The sequence below is a fragment of the Spinacia oleracea genome, chromosome 5, assembly GCF_020520425.1.
Source record: "Spinacia oleracea cultivar Varoflay chromosome 5, BTI_SOV_V1, whole genome shotgun sequence".
In the NCBI taxonomy this organism is placed as follows: Eukaryota; Viridiplantae; Streptophyta; class Magnoliopsida; order Caryophyllales; family Amaranthaceae; genus Spinacia; species Spinacia oleracea.
Genome location: NC_079491.1, coordinates 33,277,665 through 33,297,258, shown reverse-complemented (window position 1 = coordinate 33,297,258; position 19,594 = coordinate 33,277,665). Strand labels below are relative to the sequence as shown.

General features: G+C 36.4%; 1 protein-coding gene across 1 annotated transcript; it reads right to left on the bottom strand.

Annotated features, from left to right (window-relative positions):
• Positions 1-8,672: 8,672 nt before the first annotated feature.
• LOC110798713 (uncharacterized) lies at positions 8,673-18,856 on the bottom strand. Its single transcript, XM_022003900.2, has 7 exons — positions 18,340-18,856; positions 16,345-16,441; positions 16,120-16,235; positions 11,962-12,006; positions 9,784-9,809; positions 9,298-9,433; positions 8,673-9,161 (listed from the first exon to the last, which is right to left on the bottom strand). The coding sequence occupies exons 1-7, from the start codon at positions 18,713-18,715 to the stop codon at positions 9,061-9,063; spliced, it is 897 nt and encodes a 298-aa protein (XP_021859592.1). The 5' UTR covers positions 18,716-18,856; the 3' UTR covers positions 8,673-9,060.
• Between the last annotated feature and the right edge of the window lie 738 nt (positions 18,857-19,594).

Here is a 19,594-nt window from a genome sequence, read left to right as displayed (position 1 = left end):
ATGGCAAACAACAATTCATTCAACATTCGATCAATTCTCGAAAAGGAGAAGTTGAACGGGAAAAACTTCCTTGACTGGCAAAGGAACTTGCAAATAGTTCTTATGCAGGAAGAAAAGGAGTATGTCCTAGATGAGGCGATGCCCGAAGCTCCTGGCGACGGGGTCACTCAGGCTGCCCTCAATCGTTGGATTGATGCCAACAAGGATGTGAAATGTCTAATGCTCGCCACCATGAGTGCGGATCTGCAGAAAACGTTCATCAACTCAGATGCTTTCACAATCATCAGTGAGTTGAAGAACATGTTCCAAGATCTGGCTCGAGTCGAAAGATTCGAGACTCATAGGCAAATTCTTGAGACCAAGCTTAAGAAAGGCGAGCCCGTAAGTCCACATGTTCTCAAAATGATTGGACTCATTGAGAATATGAGTCGGCTGGATCAGCAATTTTCTCAGGAAATGGCTATAGACACCATCCTCCATTCTCTTCATAGCGGGTATGATCAGTTCAAACTGAACTACAGTATGAATAGTCTGGACAAAACGCTCACTGAGCTTCACGGTATGCTGAAGACCGCTGAAAAGACGCTCAAAAGTGATAAGCAGGATGTGCTTATGGTGCGTGGGGGCAAGTTCAAGAAATCTGGAAAGAAGAGGAATGCTAAGAAAGGTGGCAACAAGGCCAGCCCAACTAAGCAAACTGGCGCCAAATCTGCAAAGAGGAAGGTCAGTCAACCCACTTCTGAATCCGAATGCTTCTACTGCAAGAAGAAGGGGCATTGGAAGAGAGATTGCTTGAAGCTAAAGGAAGATCAGAAGAACGGAACAGTCGTTCCATCTTCAGGTATTTTCGTTATAGACTGTATACTTGCTAATTCAACTTCTTGGGTATTAGATACAGGTTGTGGCTCACACTTATGTTCCAATCCACAGGGACTAAGAAGAAGTAGAAAGTTAAGCAAGGGTGAAGTCGACCTACGAGTGGGAAATGGAGCACGGATTGCTGCATTAGCCGTAGGAACTTACTATTTGTCGTTGCCCTCCGGGCTAGTTTTGGAACTGGAAGAATGTTTCCATGTTCCAAGTCTTACTAAAAACATCATTTCAGTTTCTTGCTTAGATGCTAAGGGATTTTCCTTTATAATAAAAGACAATAGTTGTTCGTTTTATTTTAAAGAGATGTTTTATGGATCTGCTAGATTAGTCAATGTACTTTATTTATTAGATCACGACAAACAAGTATATAACATAAATACCAAAAAGGCCAAAAAGGATGATTCAGATCTCACCTATCTGTGGCATTGTCGATTAGGCCATATAAACTTGAAACGCTTAGAAAGACTTCAAAGGGAAGGAATTCTAGAACCATTTGACTTAGAGGATTATGGTAAATGCGAATCATGTTTACTTGGCAAAATGACAAAGCAACCTTTCTCTAAAGTTGGAGAAAGAGCAAATGAACTATTGGGTTTAATCCATACAGATGTATGTGGACCAATGAGTACAAATGCTAGAGGTGGTTTCAGCTACTTTATCACTTTCACTGATGACTTCAGTAGGTATGGTTATGTCTACCTAATGAAGCATAAGTCTGAATCCTTTGACAAATTCAAGGAATTTCAGAGTGAAGTAGAGAATCAATTAGGCAAGAAGATTAAGGCACTGCGGTCTGATAGAGGCGGTGAATATCTGAGCTATGAATTTGATGACCATCTGAAAGAATGTGGAATTCTATCAGAATTGACTCCTCCTGGAACACCACAATGGAACGGTGTGTCAGAACGGAGGAACAGAACCTTGCTAGACATGGTCAGGTCAATGATGGGTCAGGCCGAACTTCCATTAGAATTTTGGGGACATGCACTAAATACAGCTGCACTCACTATAAATAGAGCTCCGTCTAAAGCTGTCGAAAAGACTCCATACGAATTATGGTTTGGAAAACCTCCAAATGTGTCTTTTCTTAAGATTTGGGGATGTGAAGTATACGTCAAACGATTAATTTCAGACAAACTTCATCCAAAATCTGACAAATGTATCCTTGTGGGCTATCCAAAGGAAACAAAGGGGTATTACTTCTACAATACATCTGAGAACAAAGTGTTTGTTGCTCGAGATGGTGTCTTTTTGGAGAAGGATCACATTTCCAAAATGACAAGTGGGAGAAAAGTAGACCTCGAAGAAATTCGAGTCGAACAACAAACTCTAGAGAATGCTCAAGATGACATTCAGGATGAAACTCAGAGATCTTTAGAAGAATCTGGTGAGAATCATGGTCAATCTAGAAATGTTACCCCGCGTAGATCGCAAAGATATAGATCTCAACCGGAAAGGTACTTAGGTATTTTGACGAACGAGAGCTATGACGTTCTATTACTTGAAAGTGATGAACCTGCGACTTACAAGCAAGCTATGACGAGCCCTAGCTCCAAGCAGTGGCAAGAAGCCATGCAATCTGAATTAGACTCCATGTCTGAAAACCAAGTATGGGATTTGGTCGATTTGCCAGATGGCTACCAAGCCATTGGAAGCAAATGGGTTTTCAAACTGAAAAAGGACAAGGATGGGAAACTTGAAGTTTTCAAAGCTAGATTGGTTGCAAAAGGTTACAGGCAAGTCCACGGTGTGGATTACGATGAAACCTTTTCACCAGTTGCAATGCTAAAGTCTATTCGAATAATGTTAGCAATCGCTGCATATTACGATTACGAAATATGGCAGATGGATGTCAAAACTGCTTTCTTAAACGGCGTTTTAACAGAAACTGTGTTTATGACACAGCCTGAAGGTTTTGAGGATCCAAAGAATGCTAAAAGGTATGCAAGCTAAAGAAGTCAATCTACGGATTGAAGCAGGCATCCAGGAGCTGGAATATACGTTTTGATGAAGCAGTCAGTGACTTTGGTTTCATCAAGAACGCAGACGAATCTTGTGTATACAAGAAGGTCAGTGGGAGCAAAATTGCTTTCCTAGTATTATATGTCGACGACATATTGCTTATCGGAAATGACATTCCTATGTTGAACTCTGTCAAGATTTGGCTTGGGAAATGTTTTTCGATGAAGGATCTAGGAGAAGCACAGTACATATTGGGCATCAAGATTTACAGAGATAGATCTAAAAAGATGATTGGACTTAGTCAAAGCACTTATATCAATAAGGTGCTTGATAGGTTCAAGATGGCGGACTCCAAGCGAGGCTACCTACCCATGTCTCATGGAATGACTCTAAGCAAGACTCAGTGCCCAAAAACACTTGATGAGCGTAGACGAATGAGTGGGATTCCATATGCATCATTGATTGGTTCAATAATGTATGCTATGATATGTACACGCCCAGATGTTGCGTACGCACTCAGTGCTACGAGCAGATACCAGTCAGACCCAGGAGAGGCGCATTGGACTGCTGCCAAGAACATTCTGAAGTACCTGAAAAGGCACAAAGATGACTTCCTGGTCTATGGTGGAGATGATGAATTAATTGTTAAAGGCTATACGGACGCAAGTTTCCAAACCGACAAAGATGATTTCAGATCACAGTCTGGGTTTGTCTTCTGCCTCAACGGAGGAGCAGTAAGCTGGAAAAGTGCTAAGCAAAGCACCATTGCGGATTCTACAACTGAAGCGGAGTACATTGCTGCACATGAAACAGCAAAGGAAGCTATATGGCTAAGGAAGTTCATAGGAGAACTTGGTGTAGTCCCCTCCATTAAAGGACCAATAGCCCTGTATTGTGATAATAACGGAGCTATTGCACAGGCAAAAGAGCCTAGACACCACCAGAGAGTCAAGCATGTACTTTGTAGATTTCACCTTCTACGAGAGTTCGTTGAAAGAAAAGAAGTCGAGATAAGCAAAATTGGAACTGATGACAACATATCAGATCCATTAACTAAACCTCTGCCGCAAGCGAAGCACAACTCGCACACTGCAGCTATGGGAATCAAGCATATTGGAGAATGGCTTTGATGTCTCTGTTTAATGTTTTAAAGTTTTAGAGTTTAAATCTTTGTAAAACATTATTGGTTAATCATTCACAATAAATGAAAGAAATTCATTTTTCCATTTAATTTGTGGTTTATTAAATGATGAGTCCCTTCAATTTGACGATATATTCAAGATAGACTGTCAGGACCAGTCCTGTGACTAAGAAATGTCTATCAAGTGAACTTGAATGTCAAAGGTTGAAAATGGTCCCTAATCGGAGTTTTCTATAAAATTGGACGCATAGAAAACATTAGACGATTAGAATGCAAGATGACTAGTAGTTCTGTTTCTTGAACTATGTGGACATGGCAATGTCATAATCATTTGCATAGATACTTACTTTGGGAAGACTAGTATCGGACAAGACCTATGAAACTTTACTGTAAGAGATGAAAGTCTGTCATAAGTAAATTTCATTAAATTATTAGACACTAAATCCTCAATACCTGAGTGATTTGAGATTACTTGTTTGAGAACTGGTTGCTTTGACGTTGACCAACCGTCGCACCGTAAAAGGAGGCTATAAAGGCAACGCTCAGGTAATCACCTATCAAACGAAGTCTAATCTCAAGATCGCAAGATTGGGATTGTCCTCCCATAAATCGGGATGAGATGCTTAAAAGTTGTACAAGGCCACTCGGAGAGCTAGAAACTGTGAAATGCATGGCCGTGCTCGGATGAATCATAGGCTATGATTATCTGTTTATTTGATCAGTTGAACTCTGAAACCGAGGAACACCTCTGGACATAATAAGGATGACAACTCTTACCTTATGTTCAAGAGCAAGCATCGAGCGACAAAGGAATTAGGAAATGCACACTTGTCCCTAAGGACAAGTGGGAGACTGAAGGAAATAATGCCCTTGGTCCAAGTATGCATTCTATGTTAAGTCTAATAAATGCGGTTCAGTATTAATTAACAAGTTAATAATTCAGTGAGATCAAGTGAGCTGAATGCCTAGCTAGAGGCCGCTTCAGTTCAAGTGGAATTAATGATATTAATCCACAGCTTACTCTTGACTGAACCCGTAGGGTCACACAAATAGTACGTAAACGGATCAAGTATTTAATGGCATTAAATACTCCATCTATGAATATTCGGAACCGACGGATCTTGGTTTCAGTGGGAGCTAAGATCGTCACAGGCAAGAAATGAATACTCCGGAAACGATGATATTGCCGGAAACGGAAATATGGATCGTATCGGAAATATGAATATTATCCAAGTCGTAGATGTTGCCGGAAACGGAAACATGGTACGTGTCGGAAAATATTATTGGAAATGGAAATATTACCAGAATCGGAAATATTACCGGAAACGGAAATATTGTCAGAATCGGAAATATTGCCGGAATCGGAAAATAATTCCGGAAACGGAAATATTAAATATTTGTTCGAAACGGAAATTAATTCCGGAATCGGAAATATTAAATATTGTTCGTATCGGAAATAGATTCCGGAAATGGAAATTTAATCGGAAGCATATCGTACGAATTAGCATCGGACGAGGCTTGCCGGACGAAGGCCCAGCACGAAGCCGGGGCCATCGCCCAGCAAGCATGCGCGCCACAAGCCCAGCCAAGGCAGCGCCCAGGCCTACCGCAAGGCAGGCCCAGCGCGCGCCAAGAGGCCACGGCTGCGTGGGCCGTGCTGCGCGGGCTGCTGCTCGCACGCGCATGGGCAGCCCTTGTGGCTGCCGTGTGTGTGTGAGTTTGTGCTCATGCGTGATTCCTGAATCTACAAGAGTCAGTGTATGATTAAATTTCTATTCCTAATTGGATAAATTAATTAAATAGAATTCATGTAGGATTCTAATTCCAATTAATTCGCATCCTACTAGGATTACGATTCCTTTTCCATAACTCTATAAATAAAGGCCTAGGGGTCATAATTTATACACAAGTTTCAAAGTATTCAAAAGTGAGTTTTTTGAGAGAAAATCAAACACACATCTTGCTCAAAAGTGCCGAAATTTTCTAGTACCTTAAGGGCGATTCTAGTTGGTCAATCTTAAGGCGGATCCGGACGTGCTGTGGACTATCTACGGAGGGACGACACTTGGAGTCCTAAAAGACTTGTTCTTGTTCGGTTCGGGCGCAGCTAGGGAGGGCACGCAACAAAGAGTATGCATCTAAATTATGCTATATGATTATGTGTAAATAATATGTTGTCCTGGGTTAATGGTTGTTTCCGCATGATCTATGTAGTGTCATATGTATCATAACCTAACATAATCAGTCATAGATCTTCTACCGTCAACATCTCCAGCATAATCAGAGTCTAAAAACCTATCACCAAACACTCTGTATCACCTCCAAAAATGAGACCAACATCAGATATACCTTTTAGGTACCGAAAAATCCTCTTCACAGCTTGCCAATGCTCCTTGCCAGGTTCACCCATAAACCTTCTAACAACACTAACAGACAGTGCAAGTTCAGGTCTAGTGCAGACCATCGCATACATCAAGCTTCCTACTACACTGGCATAGGGAACTCAAGACATGTACTCCTTCTCCTCAGTAGACTTAGTTGCAAAAGCAACAGACAGATGTGCACTTGCAACACTAGGAGTATCTATGGGTTTTGCTGTAGACATGCCAAATCTTGACAAAATCTTCTGAATGTATCCCTTCTGTGATAAGAAGAGCTTCTTCTTTCTTCTGTCCATATAAATCTCCATCCCTAGAATTTTCCGAGTTGCACCCAAATATTTCATCTCAAACTCAGTACTAAGGAGATCCTTCAACTTCTAAACATCCGACTTGTTTTCTGTAGCTAACAACATATCATCTACATACAGGACCAGATAAATCAAGGAACCATTTGATGCCTTGCTGTAGTAAACACAACAATCATACGGACTCCTGGTGTAGCCAATCTCTATCATATAGCCGTCGTATCTCTTATACCACTGCCTCATAGAATGCTTTAGTCCATACATGGACTTCTTCAACTTGCAAACATAGTCTTCCTTACCAGGAACCTGATATTCAGTTTTTCAACTCTCGAGATCTTTGCTATGATATAGTCAGTTGCAATTTGTTGATTTTTAGTACTTTTTGGGGTTAACGTTTTCAATTGTTTGATTAATTGTTATTGTGCTTGAGTTCTAGGCTATTGGAGGAAAAACTAAACATGATATTCGGAATTCTTCTATGGTTAACTTATAAAAGTTGATGTTCACAAATAATAACATGTTTGTTTGATGTTTAGTTTCTCAAAGTATTATGTTCAATTTATACAAAATCACGTTCAACTAAATTTAACTTATAAAACTAATATATGTTCAATACTTTTGTGTTATGTTCAATTTCTCAAGTCTCGTGTTCAACTTATAAAGAATTATGTACAACTAAATTTAACCTATAAAACTATTATATCTTCAACACTTTGTATGGTGTTCAGTTTCTCAAGTCTTATGTTCAGCTTATACAGGATCATGTTCAACTAAAAGGCAAGCATCAACAATAATAAGCAGACGTTCATTCTTTACTAAAAAAGATCAATGGTGACGATGTCTAAATATTGTCATGTTCAGTTTATAATTCATCATGTTCAACTTATAAAAGATAATGTTCAATTTATAAAAGATGATGTTCACAAATAAGAACAGTTTTTTGTGATGTTCAATTTCTCAAGTCTCATGTTCAACTTATAAAGAATCATGTTCAACTAAGTTCAACTTATTAAACTATGATATGTTCATAAATAAGAACATTTTTTGTGTAATGTTCGGTTTCTCAAGTCTTATGTTCAACTTATACATAATAATGTTAAACTAAAAACTTTATGATTTTCTTGCAGGAAAGAAAAAGAATGCGGCAACAAAAGAAAAAAATTTGATTTAGAAATGGAAGATATGGTATTAAGAGAGGCTGCAAGAATTGAAAAGGAATTGAAGGCAGAAGCAAACAAGAAAAGAATCTGCAAATAAGGAAGCAGATAGAAAGAGAAAAGAGACCGCTGTAGCGAAAAAAGTGGAATCCGAAAAGAAGGAAGTAGAAAATAAATGACATGTTCATTTTCTGAACATGAATGTTCATTAAATTACTTTAAATGTTCAATTGTGTGTTCCTAATGTGTGCTTGCAGCTTACTCAAATAATGAGCTTTTTTTTTTGTAAACAAGCGTGATAAATAAGTTATAAAAAAATATATTTAAAAAGTTAATAAAAAAGGAAACAGAATAATGCACTAAACAAGGAAGGCTGCAACTGCTAAAACGAAGCAGTTGTAGCTCATATGCATTCAAAATTGCATGCATACCTATACATCCAAAATTTTGGGAGGGGGATAGGAATGTTTAAGAAATGGGGAATTTGTACTGTCAGTAAAGAAAAAAGGATAAAAATTGCATCAATAATTTTTACGTAGCACAAACCTCCTACAACAACCGCAAACCTTTAATAGAAAATATGTCTAAAAGATTATGTTATTCTTATTAAAAAAAATGCAATTCTTTTTAAGTAAACCGCTTAAAAGTTGTATTTTTAGAATTAAATTTTCCTTACTGTTATTATTTATAATATTATTGATGAATTTTTTTTAAAAGTATTATGATTATTATGAATTATTTATTTAAGTTAAGTTAACTTCGGTTCAGTTCCAATAAGTTAAGTTAAGTTCAATTCAAGTCCAATAAGTTCAGTTCAATATAGAGATTTTCAATCCACAAGAACAAGGCCTAATTCAAGTCCAATAAGTTCAGTTCAATATAGAGATTTTCAATCCACAAGAACAGGGCCTAATATGGATCAACAAAAGGCCAAAAACATGTCTTCCAAACTATCATTCAAGTACACTATTGCAAAGTCACGGTGTTCCACTTTTAAGAGCTACATGAGCACATACAACCGGGAAACTCATGTGAACTGTTGCATGATTGATAATTGTTAGCACCTCACAATCTCACCTTCCCATCCTTCATTACTTGCTAAACTAGCACACAAACTTACTATTAAGCAGATCATGAAATTCATTTCTATATTCTCACTGCCCTACAAGCAGCAGCATTGATGACCTACAATATGCATATGCAAGGATAATGACAAAAAACCATCTCAGCACATCCCTGAATTAAGGTTGTCCTTGGCTTCCTTGATCTCCTTTATCTATCAAGCCTCGAATCTTCACATCATAAAATACTTCTTCAACTCTTTTCAAGTCATATTTCATACCTGTGATGAGGGAAAAGGGACTGTGCTTTAGACTTGTTAAGGTCAGCGCAGAAAATTACAAACTTTGCATTCTACAGGTGAACTCAAATAAAATGTTTACACACAAGAGATAAATTCAAAATTTAGCTGTACACACCATCAAACTTTTTGCGCAAAAAGTCATTACGAAGGTTAAGCATCCGAAAAGCAGCATGAAGATCAGTCAAGAAGTTCAACACCTTTCTTGGACAATCATAGTCTCCACATGTCACTCTATTGACCACATACCTAGGCTGCAGCAAAAGAACTATGTCATTGGAAAATCACTATCATATTACATCAATTATTACAACAGAAGGTCACTCCTGTTGAAACAAGCTTGAAATTCATCTGGCCATTGTGACACCCAAGATTAAAGCACATAACACTTGGTCAAGAAATCCGTTTTCAAAATCATGTCAAAAGAACAGAAATAATCACCCAATAAATAAAAAGCACACTTCAGAATTCAGGAATGCCTTAAATCAGTAAATGTTTTGTACTTCGCCTTATAAAATCCAAAAAATTAAACTAGTTTCAAGCCACATCATGCAAATACCATCAAGCACAAATTGAAATTAACAAGTTGACGGATTAAAATTACCAGTTCATTGGACATGAAACAGATTCCTGCAGAAAGGAAATCAATTCACGTCAGTATATATAACCATAGAGCTGTCTGTTAACAACAGATTATTAAGAAATATCAATAGAAACAAAACTGCAACCATTTAAAAAACACTTGACATAATTCTTTTGAAGAGAGGTACTTGAGGAACTGAATTTCAAAAAGCTATTACGCAGGTCCAATAATAGTGCTGAAGCCAAACACAGCAAACAAATTCATCACTTGTGACAGCTACAATAATAGCAGTAACACAGCACGCATGGGCCAGCAAACCAGAACAGGAAATACACATCTTCCCTGTGCATTATCTCAATAGAAATCTTTTCTGACCCTCTTTTACACATGCAAAGTGCTTTGAGAGAAGGGGCAGCATACAAGAGGGAGCACGAAAATAGAGAAACTAAGTTGACCAAAGTACCAAATAGAACAACAAAAAAATCCTTGGCCAAAAGGAAAAGGTTAATGTACTGTCTAGGTTTTCCATTTTAAATTTTAAAAAATCTGATCACAGAACAATCTAATAGATGTTTAGATACCTGCAACGGAAAAAGGAGAAAGAATGATTCATGTTGGAGGAGCTATTAGATCCAAGTTCCAGAGTAGGAAAAATTAGCCAAGAATAGAATGTTAATTCATTCTATTTCCTAGTTTGTACCAGAATGACGTTTCTTACTTGTTAGCGTTACAGTATCAAATATTTACAAGAAAAAGAGTAAACTGGAGTAACAGAAAAATCATTACGTCAAATATATATTACTGCAATGAACATCCACTCCCAAAGCAAGAAAATAAGTAGCAATGTGCCATTCTACACCTGAAGCTACAATAGGAATAAGAAAATAAGTACAATGCATTCATTGGTAGCGGAATTTTTGTCTGAAGAGCATGAAAACTATAATTAAGGAAGGCATAAGTCAAATCTTTAAATAAATAAATAAGGGAATAAGAAAATAAGAACACTGCATTCATTGGCAGCCGAACTTTTGTCTGAAGAGCATGAAAACTATAATCAAGGCAGGCATAAGGCAAATCGTTAAAAAAAAATAAGGGATATTCTCAATGATAACCCCGTGTTATTGTTTTTTCTCATTGGTAATCAAAAGTCTTTTCGATTGCCAATGATGGTTTTTAGTTAAATATTCTGTAAATCTAATTTTTTTTTTACCATGGTTAGCTCACCGCTCTCCTCCTCACCCCTTCTCCCTTCTCAAAACTCAGCTAAGAAATTCTTACTTCAGGTCAAGAATGGAAGCCCAACTATTCCCATAGAACTTGAGATTAAAACACCAACAAAAGAAACATACCCTAACGGCCCGTTTGGTAGCCGGCCATAAATGGTGTCAATAGGAAAGAATTTGTAAGGGAAATCTGTATCCATTCTGATGGAAATGCTAGTTCACTCAAAATTATCTATTTTTTCTTCATTACCATTTGGGGAGCGGTATTTGGTAGGAATCCAAATTTAAGAAGAAAACCACCAAATTTGAGATAAGGTTTCATTACCATAGAAATTATGATAGTTATTTTCTTGCCAAATAACACTTAGCTTTATTCCAATTACCACCATTTATTACTGGCTACCAAACAGACCGTAAGTAAAATTTGCTAACAGTTTTGTACCAAGGAACCCATGAATCAAACTAATTGAGCCATTGAGGCATTTTACCAAACACGCTATTCTGCAATATTCGAAGTTTTTAATGAAATAAAAGTGTCTTAGGCAGAAGGAAGACGGCGCAAGAGGAGAGAGAAACTAGGCAAAGGGAAGGAGAGTGAGACAAGGCTGGGATGACGGTGGCTGATTATTCGTCTGCGTGGTTACCGGAAATTCGGAAATGGGCACTGAGATTGAGAAAGAGAGGTGAGAGTGATAGTGACTGTGTTACCCGCCATGATTTTTACCATGGTTAGTAATAGTTAGATTTAAATGAATTTTTACCAAAAACCGTGAATAATGTCACGTTTAAGAATTTTTTTTAAAAAAACAGGGTTACCATTAAGAACCAAAAAAACTTTTGGTTACCATTGAAAAACAGGAATACAGGGCTACCATTGAGAAATACTCAATAAATAATGAGTAAATAATGCGAGTACTACACGCAAGTAACAAATTAAGAGGACCATAAATGCTATGATGCAGTCTTAGTCTCTCACCTACTAGATAATCTTCGACATCCAGGCTAAAATCAGAAGTATTCACTGCACACCAGAAAAAATAAGTGGAATTAGCATTTAGAAGGTTATATCTATCCGCTAAGCATAAATATAAGGGGTATAGACACTTTAGAAAGTAGCATTAAACTCAAGTTGTTAGTAGCTTGAAGAAGATAATTTCGTAGGGTAGAATCTCTAAAAATAGAAAAAATCAGAGAAGGAGAAAGCATATTAAATATTGGGAGAAAGCCTTTAGAGCATAAATTAGGAGAATCGAGCCTCTCGAAGGCTCGAATATCCTTTATTTTCTGTAATTCCAGCTTAATAATCAAATTCATCTTCTTCCTTCCTTATTTTCTGCCATTATAAGTATTACAATGACCCAAAAGTTAAAGCAGTATCCTAGAAGGCTGGCTAACAAAAAGAGAGCGTGTTAAGATGGCTTTTCAAATAGTATTGCAATGACCCCAAAGTTGGAATATGTTTAATAAACCAACTAAACAAAAAGAATTTGGGCACAAGTAACGTAGGCACATCGACCACACACCATATTCAAAAGATAACTTAAAACTATTATTTCCATTTCACATTAAACTGTCCTAGTTGAAAAAACACGCATGTTACAGAAGGCAAATCATAATCAATGTCCAACAACAACATACTATAGTAAAGTTATGAATTCATTCCAAAAGTTAACATTAAACATTTACAGCAACTGCTTTAAAGTTTCCCAAAATAAAACTTGAACAGTCAAGGTAACCAGAGTATATGCACAATAGAATAACTTTCAAGATTTATGTAACTGCAAAAATTGAGCATAGCTGGTAAAAATGGACACATCCAACACTTATTGTTTAAGGTTTTTATATAAATATCCGGTTTTACTTATTTGATATGTAATGAAGAACTTCATTAAAAGGAATAATATCACCCAATATAAAAGGAACTATGGACCAAGACATGCACTTCAACGCAAGGATATACCTGATTATAACTTGTGACACCCTAAGGCTAGAGCTCAAGAGTGATTCCATTTTGATAAAACCCAAAAAGGACAAGTGAAATCTCATGATGATGCACTGAAGCACTGAAGCTCATGGTGATATTTGGATATCTGACACAACAATGCTAAGTGATCATCAGTTCTGTCACTTACATACAAAGCACCATACCTTTATCACAACAAATACATCTTTGACACTGCGGGTTAAACAGATCAAATCAAATGCTACAGAAGGTGCTCTCGAGGACAAAAGAGTGAGGGTAGTTCACCAACCTAAGGTTTTTAAATAGAAATGATGCTACATGTCATACCACAAGACTTGTCCTAAAATAGTTTTCATTGGAAAAATAAAAAGAATGATGAGGTGGCATTAACTTTAGCATTAGCAAACTTGCTTTGTGGTACAATACAGGCACTAATGTGTGATAGTGTGAAGCGCAAGTGGTGATTGCTTTTGTGGCCTAGGAAAGGAGCTTTTATCGAGATGCAATAAAGGACCCAAAGACACCCAGCCACAAGAAGTGTGCCTTTGGTCACAGAGCTTTTAAATCTTTCATTGATAAAAAAAAGTAGAAGAATCCCTAATATTTTTCATAGAAGATGGTACTTATGATGACATGATGTATGTGAGAAATTTTTCTATATCACTACAGTTTAATTTTGTTGCTGAGAATTTGTCCCTCAATTCCCTTCAACATGCACGTTGACCTCTCACTACATGTCTAGCCTCCATGAATCTAGGTGTCTTAGAACATTTGCTTGTGAATACATTGGTTATGATGCCTAATATACAGGGCTAAACTTAACATTAGTATCAAAACAACAAAATAGGATGGCCTTACTTCTTGAGAAGCAATTGAAGATGAATATGCAAGGTTAAGTTGTAAAACCAAGGATAAGTGTTACTCTTTAAAAGTTAAAAAATTCTTAACATGAACACTCATAATCTATATGACTCTCGACTAATTAATAATCCCTCTTTTCCTCAATAATCTTCACAACTTACATTAGCACAGAGATTAAAAAAAATTGTCAATTGTGCAGAAGGAGAAGAAAAAGTAAGATAAAGAAGAAAAAATAAAAATACAGTGTGAAGTTTTTACTACCTTCCCGAAAGGGAAGTGTGATAACTATTGAGGGACAAGAGCATTGTTGACTAATTTTCCACATATCAAATGCAAATAATTAAAATATAGGCCTTAGTGTCTGGTAAGATCCTACAACTTGGATCTTTCCTCAATGCTCACCAATTGAGACTGTTAAATCCTAATAGGGTCAGTACGAGGTCATCAAACTATATACGATTCTATAACTCCAAGTTTGTCAGTCTCAAACAACCTCCACGAAGATGAGTTTTTAATGTGTCCAAATCGACCAACTACACTCAAATTCCTGAAGTTAGTCAATACATGCAAGACATATATATGCTATAAATATAGGTTACTGACATCAGTCACGAAAGGACCCATACAATGCATTGTGACACAGGTAAACAAGGTCTGTAAACAAACATATCATGAATTTACAGAAGACTTCCGGTTTTTCCTTAAACCGGGTCTTGATCAATTCCAGATCTCTTGCTTCAGCAAAGAAAATCTCCAACCCAGGAATACCTTGGTCCGTGGGTCACACCATGATTCCGGGAACTCGTAGTAAAGTTCCTCATTTCCTTGCAACACAAACGTTGAGTGTTAAAGGAAACTTCTTCAGAGGTAAATCTCCGCCCGGCTACCTAATAGCTAGCTGCCCCATGCCTTAATCACGGTCTGATACTAGGGGGGAGCAAAAAGTTAGGGTACCCTTAATTGGAACCGGAACCTGTTAGGAACCTGCCGTTGCGGAACCGGAACCTGTTGTGCAAGTTCCGGTTCCGGTTAACACTAAACAAAATACCCCATACACACAAATTCTAATATAAAATACCCAAAATAAGGGACCAAAATATTAAAATTCTTCATATGCCCAAAATATAAAACAATCAAAGCTAATTTTTAGGAAATATAATTACAGAATTACAATTTAATCCCAAACTATAAAGCAATTAAAGCCCAAACCATAAAGTAACTTTTTTTTCAATAAATTAACAATAATTATTTAAATTTTTAAAATGACAGAGTACCCTGAACTGGAACCAGTTCTCATTTTTAGGAACCTGTTGCAACATAGAACTTCCTGAAATTTGACAGGTACCCTGATGTGCTCACCCCTAATAGATACAACGAAACCTTTATAGACTATCTTGGATATAAGGAATTGAGTTTTCTACTTCCTCTTCTTTCCTTATAACCATAGAACTATAGCTATAGTTTCCACTATTGTATTATATGAATTGTATTCGCTTCGCATACGCTACTTCATACCTTAATGATGTGAGGAATAGAGAAATGCCTGACTCCGCAAGGCAAGACAACTTCGGGCCCGAGTCCCAAAGTCATTCTCAAAAGAATTCTAAGGTTATTGATTCCCTAAAGCTCGAAGTTGAGCTTAAGCGAAGCTTTCAGAGATTCACTAAATCTATGCTTTTGTTTACACGCTTAGCGCGTTAAGAATTAAGCGAAGATTTTGCATGTAAACAACCTAAAGCTCGATGAGCTTTTGGTACTACGTCGCTTAAGCGGAGCTTTTGGACCAAAGCGCGTTAGCGCAACTCGTTGTACCTCATCCATTGCTTGTTTTAAAGATAAAGCTTATTAGAAGCTTTTCTTTACTCACTTAGTTAAAGCATTAAGGTAGGAGGCGCTAATGTTTCACCTGTATTCCTATATGTATATCACAATTACACAACACAATAAGGTTACACTTGAATACTTGATCCATCTTGGTAAAAACAATTGCTCATGTCTACCTATCCAAATTTTAGGCCACCTCCTAGTCATATGTTTCCAACTTCCCATACAAGAGTTGCTAAAGTAAAAGTAGTCCTAATTGAGGAAAAAAATTCTCTAATATCACTAAGCTAAGTCCTACGTAGTGTATCTGTGTATATTGTATAAGATTAATAATATTTTCAGTAAAATAATTTCCATTATTCCACAGCAAGGCTAGATTGACATTATACTTGGAATAGAAGTATCTTAAACAACATCCTGATACGACAAATAAAAACCATACAAACTGATGGCTAAAATGAAAAGCTGAAGGGGAATTAACCGTACATCCAAGCTGCTCTTGTGCTTCAGGATGCAAAAGAAGACTCCCAGTCTCTAACCAATGCATAAATGCAAGCAACGAAACTACTGTCTGAGTTTCACTCCTCCAATCATTATGGTATCTGAATATAAAACAAACGATTAGCATCGGGGAAAATCATACCAACTCCTAACAAAAACACGAAAAAATCATATTTCAAATATCCACCTTCTAACTTCAATTTCACTTACCTGTAGTACTGACCAGGGGACTCTCGAATGATCTCGGCAAGCTGATTGAAGTGCTCCTTAAGCACACCAATTTGTGACTTAGCCTTCTCTAACACCTCTATATTCGAAGGTAAAATAACCCGACAAGTATTAATCAATGATAAATATAAGAACTAACTGCAGCTCATGTGGCTTAACTTTATGTACAAATTTCCATAAAACTACAAGGGTGTTTGGATAAACAAACTGGAATGGAAGGGATTGGGAACCTATACTAGGGAGGTAAGCATTGAGATTCTCATATTTATCTACATGCGTTTGGTTTAATCATGGAATGGATTGCATATCTTACTCATATTGTTTGGTTCACCTTCGGAATGATTCAAACTCTTGAAAAAATATTTATCCAACTTCTTGTTAACTACCAAATCCCTAGATCAGGCCACTACAAACTTACTCAAAGATCAAGTATTGCAAGTTTTCAGAAATCAAATTATGCCCAAAAATATAAAAAGTTCATGGATAAGGATCACCCATTTCCCAAGCTTTGCCAATAAATGATCACCCATTTCTCAAACAAAGAATTGATAATAAGCTGTCAACAGTATTTCGCAGGAGATGTTTGCTTTATTTGCTATTACAAACATAAATTGAATATACTAGAAAAAGTTATGCACTTCGAAATCATCAAGTCTCTGCCAACATATAGTGAATTAAAAAATGAAAAATTATAATTTGGGATTACCACATACTGTTGGAAAGTATGCCAGAGCAAACCTCGAAATAGAAGAGGAAGGTAAGGTAAGATTGGGATTCCATGGGGTCGGGATGGAGTTTAATTAGGCGGACTTGGAGGGGTCCTAAGGGACCCCCACTATTTTAGAAAAAAAAATTACAAGTATTCTAAATTCTGGTAGTATTAAGTAGAAAAAATATGACATATATATTCTCCTAATGAAGATATAGTGTAAATAGTAAAGAAAAATGTCAGAGTTTGTTTGCAAATTTTCCTTTTGTTGTCAGTTCACATCAAATATAAACATAGTAAGGAGTAAAATAATTCTCCTACTAAAAAAAATGAATGGCTGCCTACAATATTTCTAGTCGCCTGCACAAGCACCCGCCAAAAGCAACTGTCACACCACTGTTTCCTTTTGATGTTGTTGCTCACATAATTTTACAATTTGATTTATGGAGTTCTTGTTTTTCCCAAGATCCAACACAATTTGCCAAATTCATCCATCACTTGGAAGTATGTTATACATTCTGATTGTTTATAGCATAATTCTAAATGATTATCGAAGCTTTGGATAATTAGATTTATCATTACGGAATATAATAAAGGTTAACTGATGACCTTTTACCTTTATTCATCTACACTATAATTTGAAATATAATTGAAGTGATTGAGTTTATTATTATGTACGGAAAACGATAACTCGAGTTAAATTCCTGGCTGCTCTGAATGATAACCATATGATTTCTCTGATAGAACAAGTTAAAAAGATTTGCCAACAGTTGTCATCATATCATCAGTATTAATTTTGTCTAATTGTGAATTATCATATTCGTCTAATAATTTAATAGGAGTCTTTATTTTTCGTGAAAATTTATAACTTCTAATTGTCTAGTTATGTACATACTGAATTTACTAGTTGTTATTGTTTCAAAAAACAACTAATACTTCATATAATACAAAGTATTATTTTTTGGTTGACATTTGGACTCCAATTTAAATTTCTAGATCCGTCTCCACAGTATATCCCCCAAAAAAAATTCCATTACTCATACTCAAAATATTAACTCATACTCCATAAATCATCACATTTTCATCAAACAGAGAAAACCAGTATTAAACGAAAAATGTGATGCAAATTAAAATATAATAAAACCAACTTCACACATAATAAGCTCAAATTTCACCAAACTTGCCAGAAAAAGATACAACAGTCAATACGCTAAATAAAATTGGAAAAATCAAGGGAAAACGTAAGAAAGTAGCAATGCAAAATATACCAGCAATAGGGCGAGATTGATGAACAAGAAGAAGATTAGCATGCATAATCCTATTCACAGACTCAATTTCCACGGCAACATTTCGAATTCTCTCCCGCAAATTGCCAGACTCGTCAAGTTGGGTTCGGAAGCTTTCGAACTGGGGCCCCAACGTACCATCGAAAGGAGTAGGAGTTCCGCCATCCGCCATTGTTGAAGGTGCCGAAGAAGAGCTTGAAAATGCGGAGCGAAACGTTGAGATTCTTGGGCGGGAAGGAGAGAGAAAAACAGAAATGGAAGGGGGTTTTGGGAAAGAAATTGAGAAATTTGGGGAAAGGTTAGGGTTTAAGGTGATAGGGCGAAATGCTACGGTGTATGCGGTTCGAAACGCCTTCATTTTGCGCGGTACTTCTCTTGTCGAACAAAATTATGACTTCATGGATGATTGACTGATTGCCGATTGGGCAGGAAGGTTACACCGGTCGGTTGACCAGAAAGTACACCTCACAAAATTAATTCGTCGTCCCTAATTATTTACCCTATACTCAATACATATTTTACTAAGAGGGTGTTTTGTTATGAGAGGTTTGAGGAAAAAAAAGATTTTTGAGGTGAATTAGAGGTTTGACTTTTTTAAAAAATTAATGGGGAGTGTTTGGTGCTTAGAGATTTGAAAGAGAATTTTTGGGTGAAAAAGTTATTTCTCAAAAGGCTCAATATAAGAGCTTTTTGCAATTAAAGGTTTGAGAAAGTGAATATAAAATTACTATTTTGTCATAATATTGACTAAAATTACAACACTTAACAACCTTAGCATTCTACATTATTTCCTTTACCCCATTTACTACTCATTACTTGTTGTAATAAAATTTATATTAGTACGTTGACGTACTTAATTAAAACTATTACAATCATGTTTATAACATCATTACTAATATTTCTGTATTTGCATATCAATAATTTAGGACAAATTGTTTTTACCATCTATAAAAATCAAAAATTGCTTTTTACCACCTAAAAATTAAAACTTGTATTTTACCACCTAAAAAACTAAAACTTGTATTTACCACCTTAAAAAAACTTACTTTTACCACCTGAAAACGAAAAAAATAGATGAAACCTTTATGTGTGACTATCTAATTCAGTTTCCCTCCAATTTTTTACATTCCCTTTGTGATTTTCATTAACTCTTTCACCCTTCTCTCTTTATTTTCATTAAATTTTGTTAATTTTATGAATTAATGGTACTGAAAAATTATGTGAATTCATGGAAGAT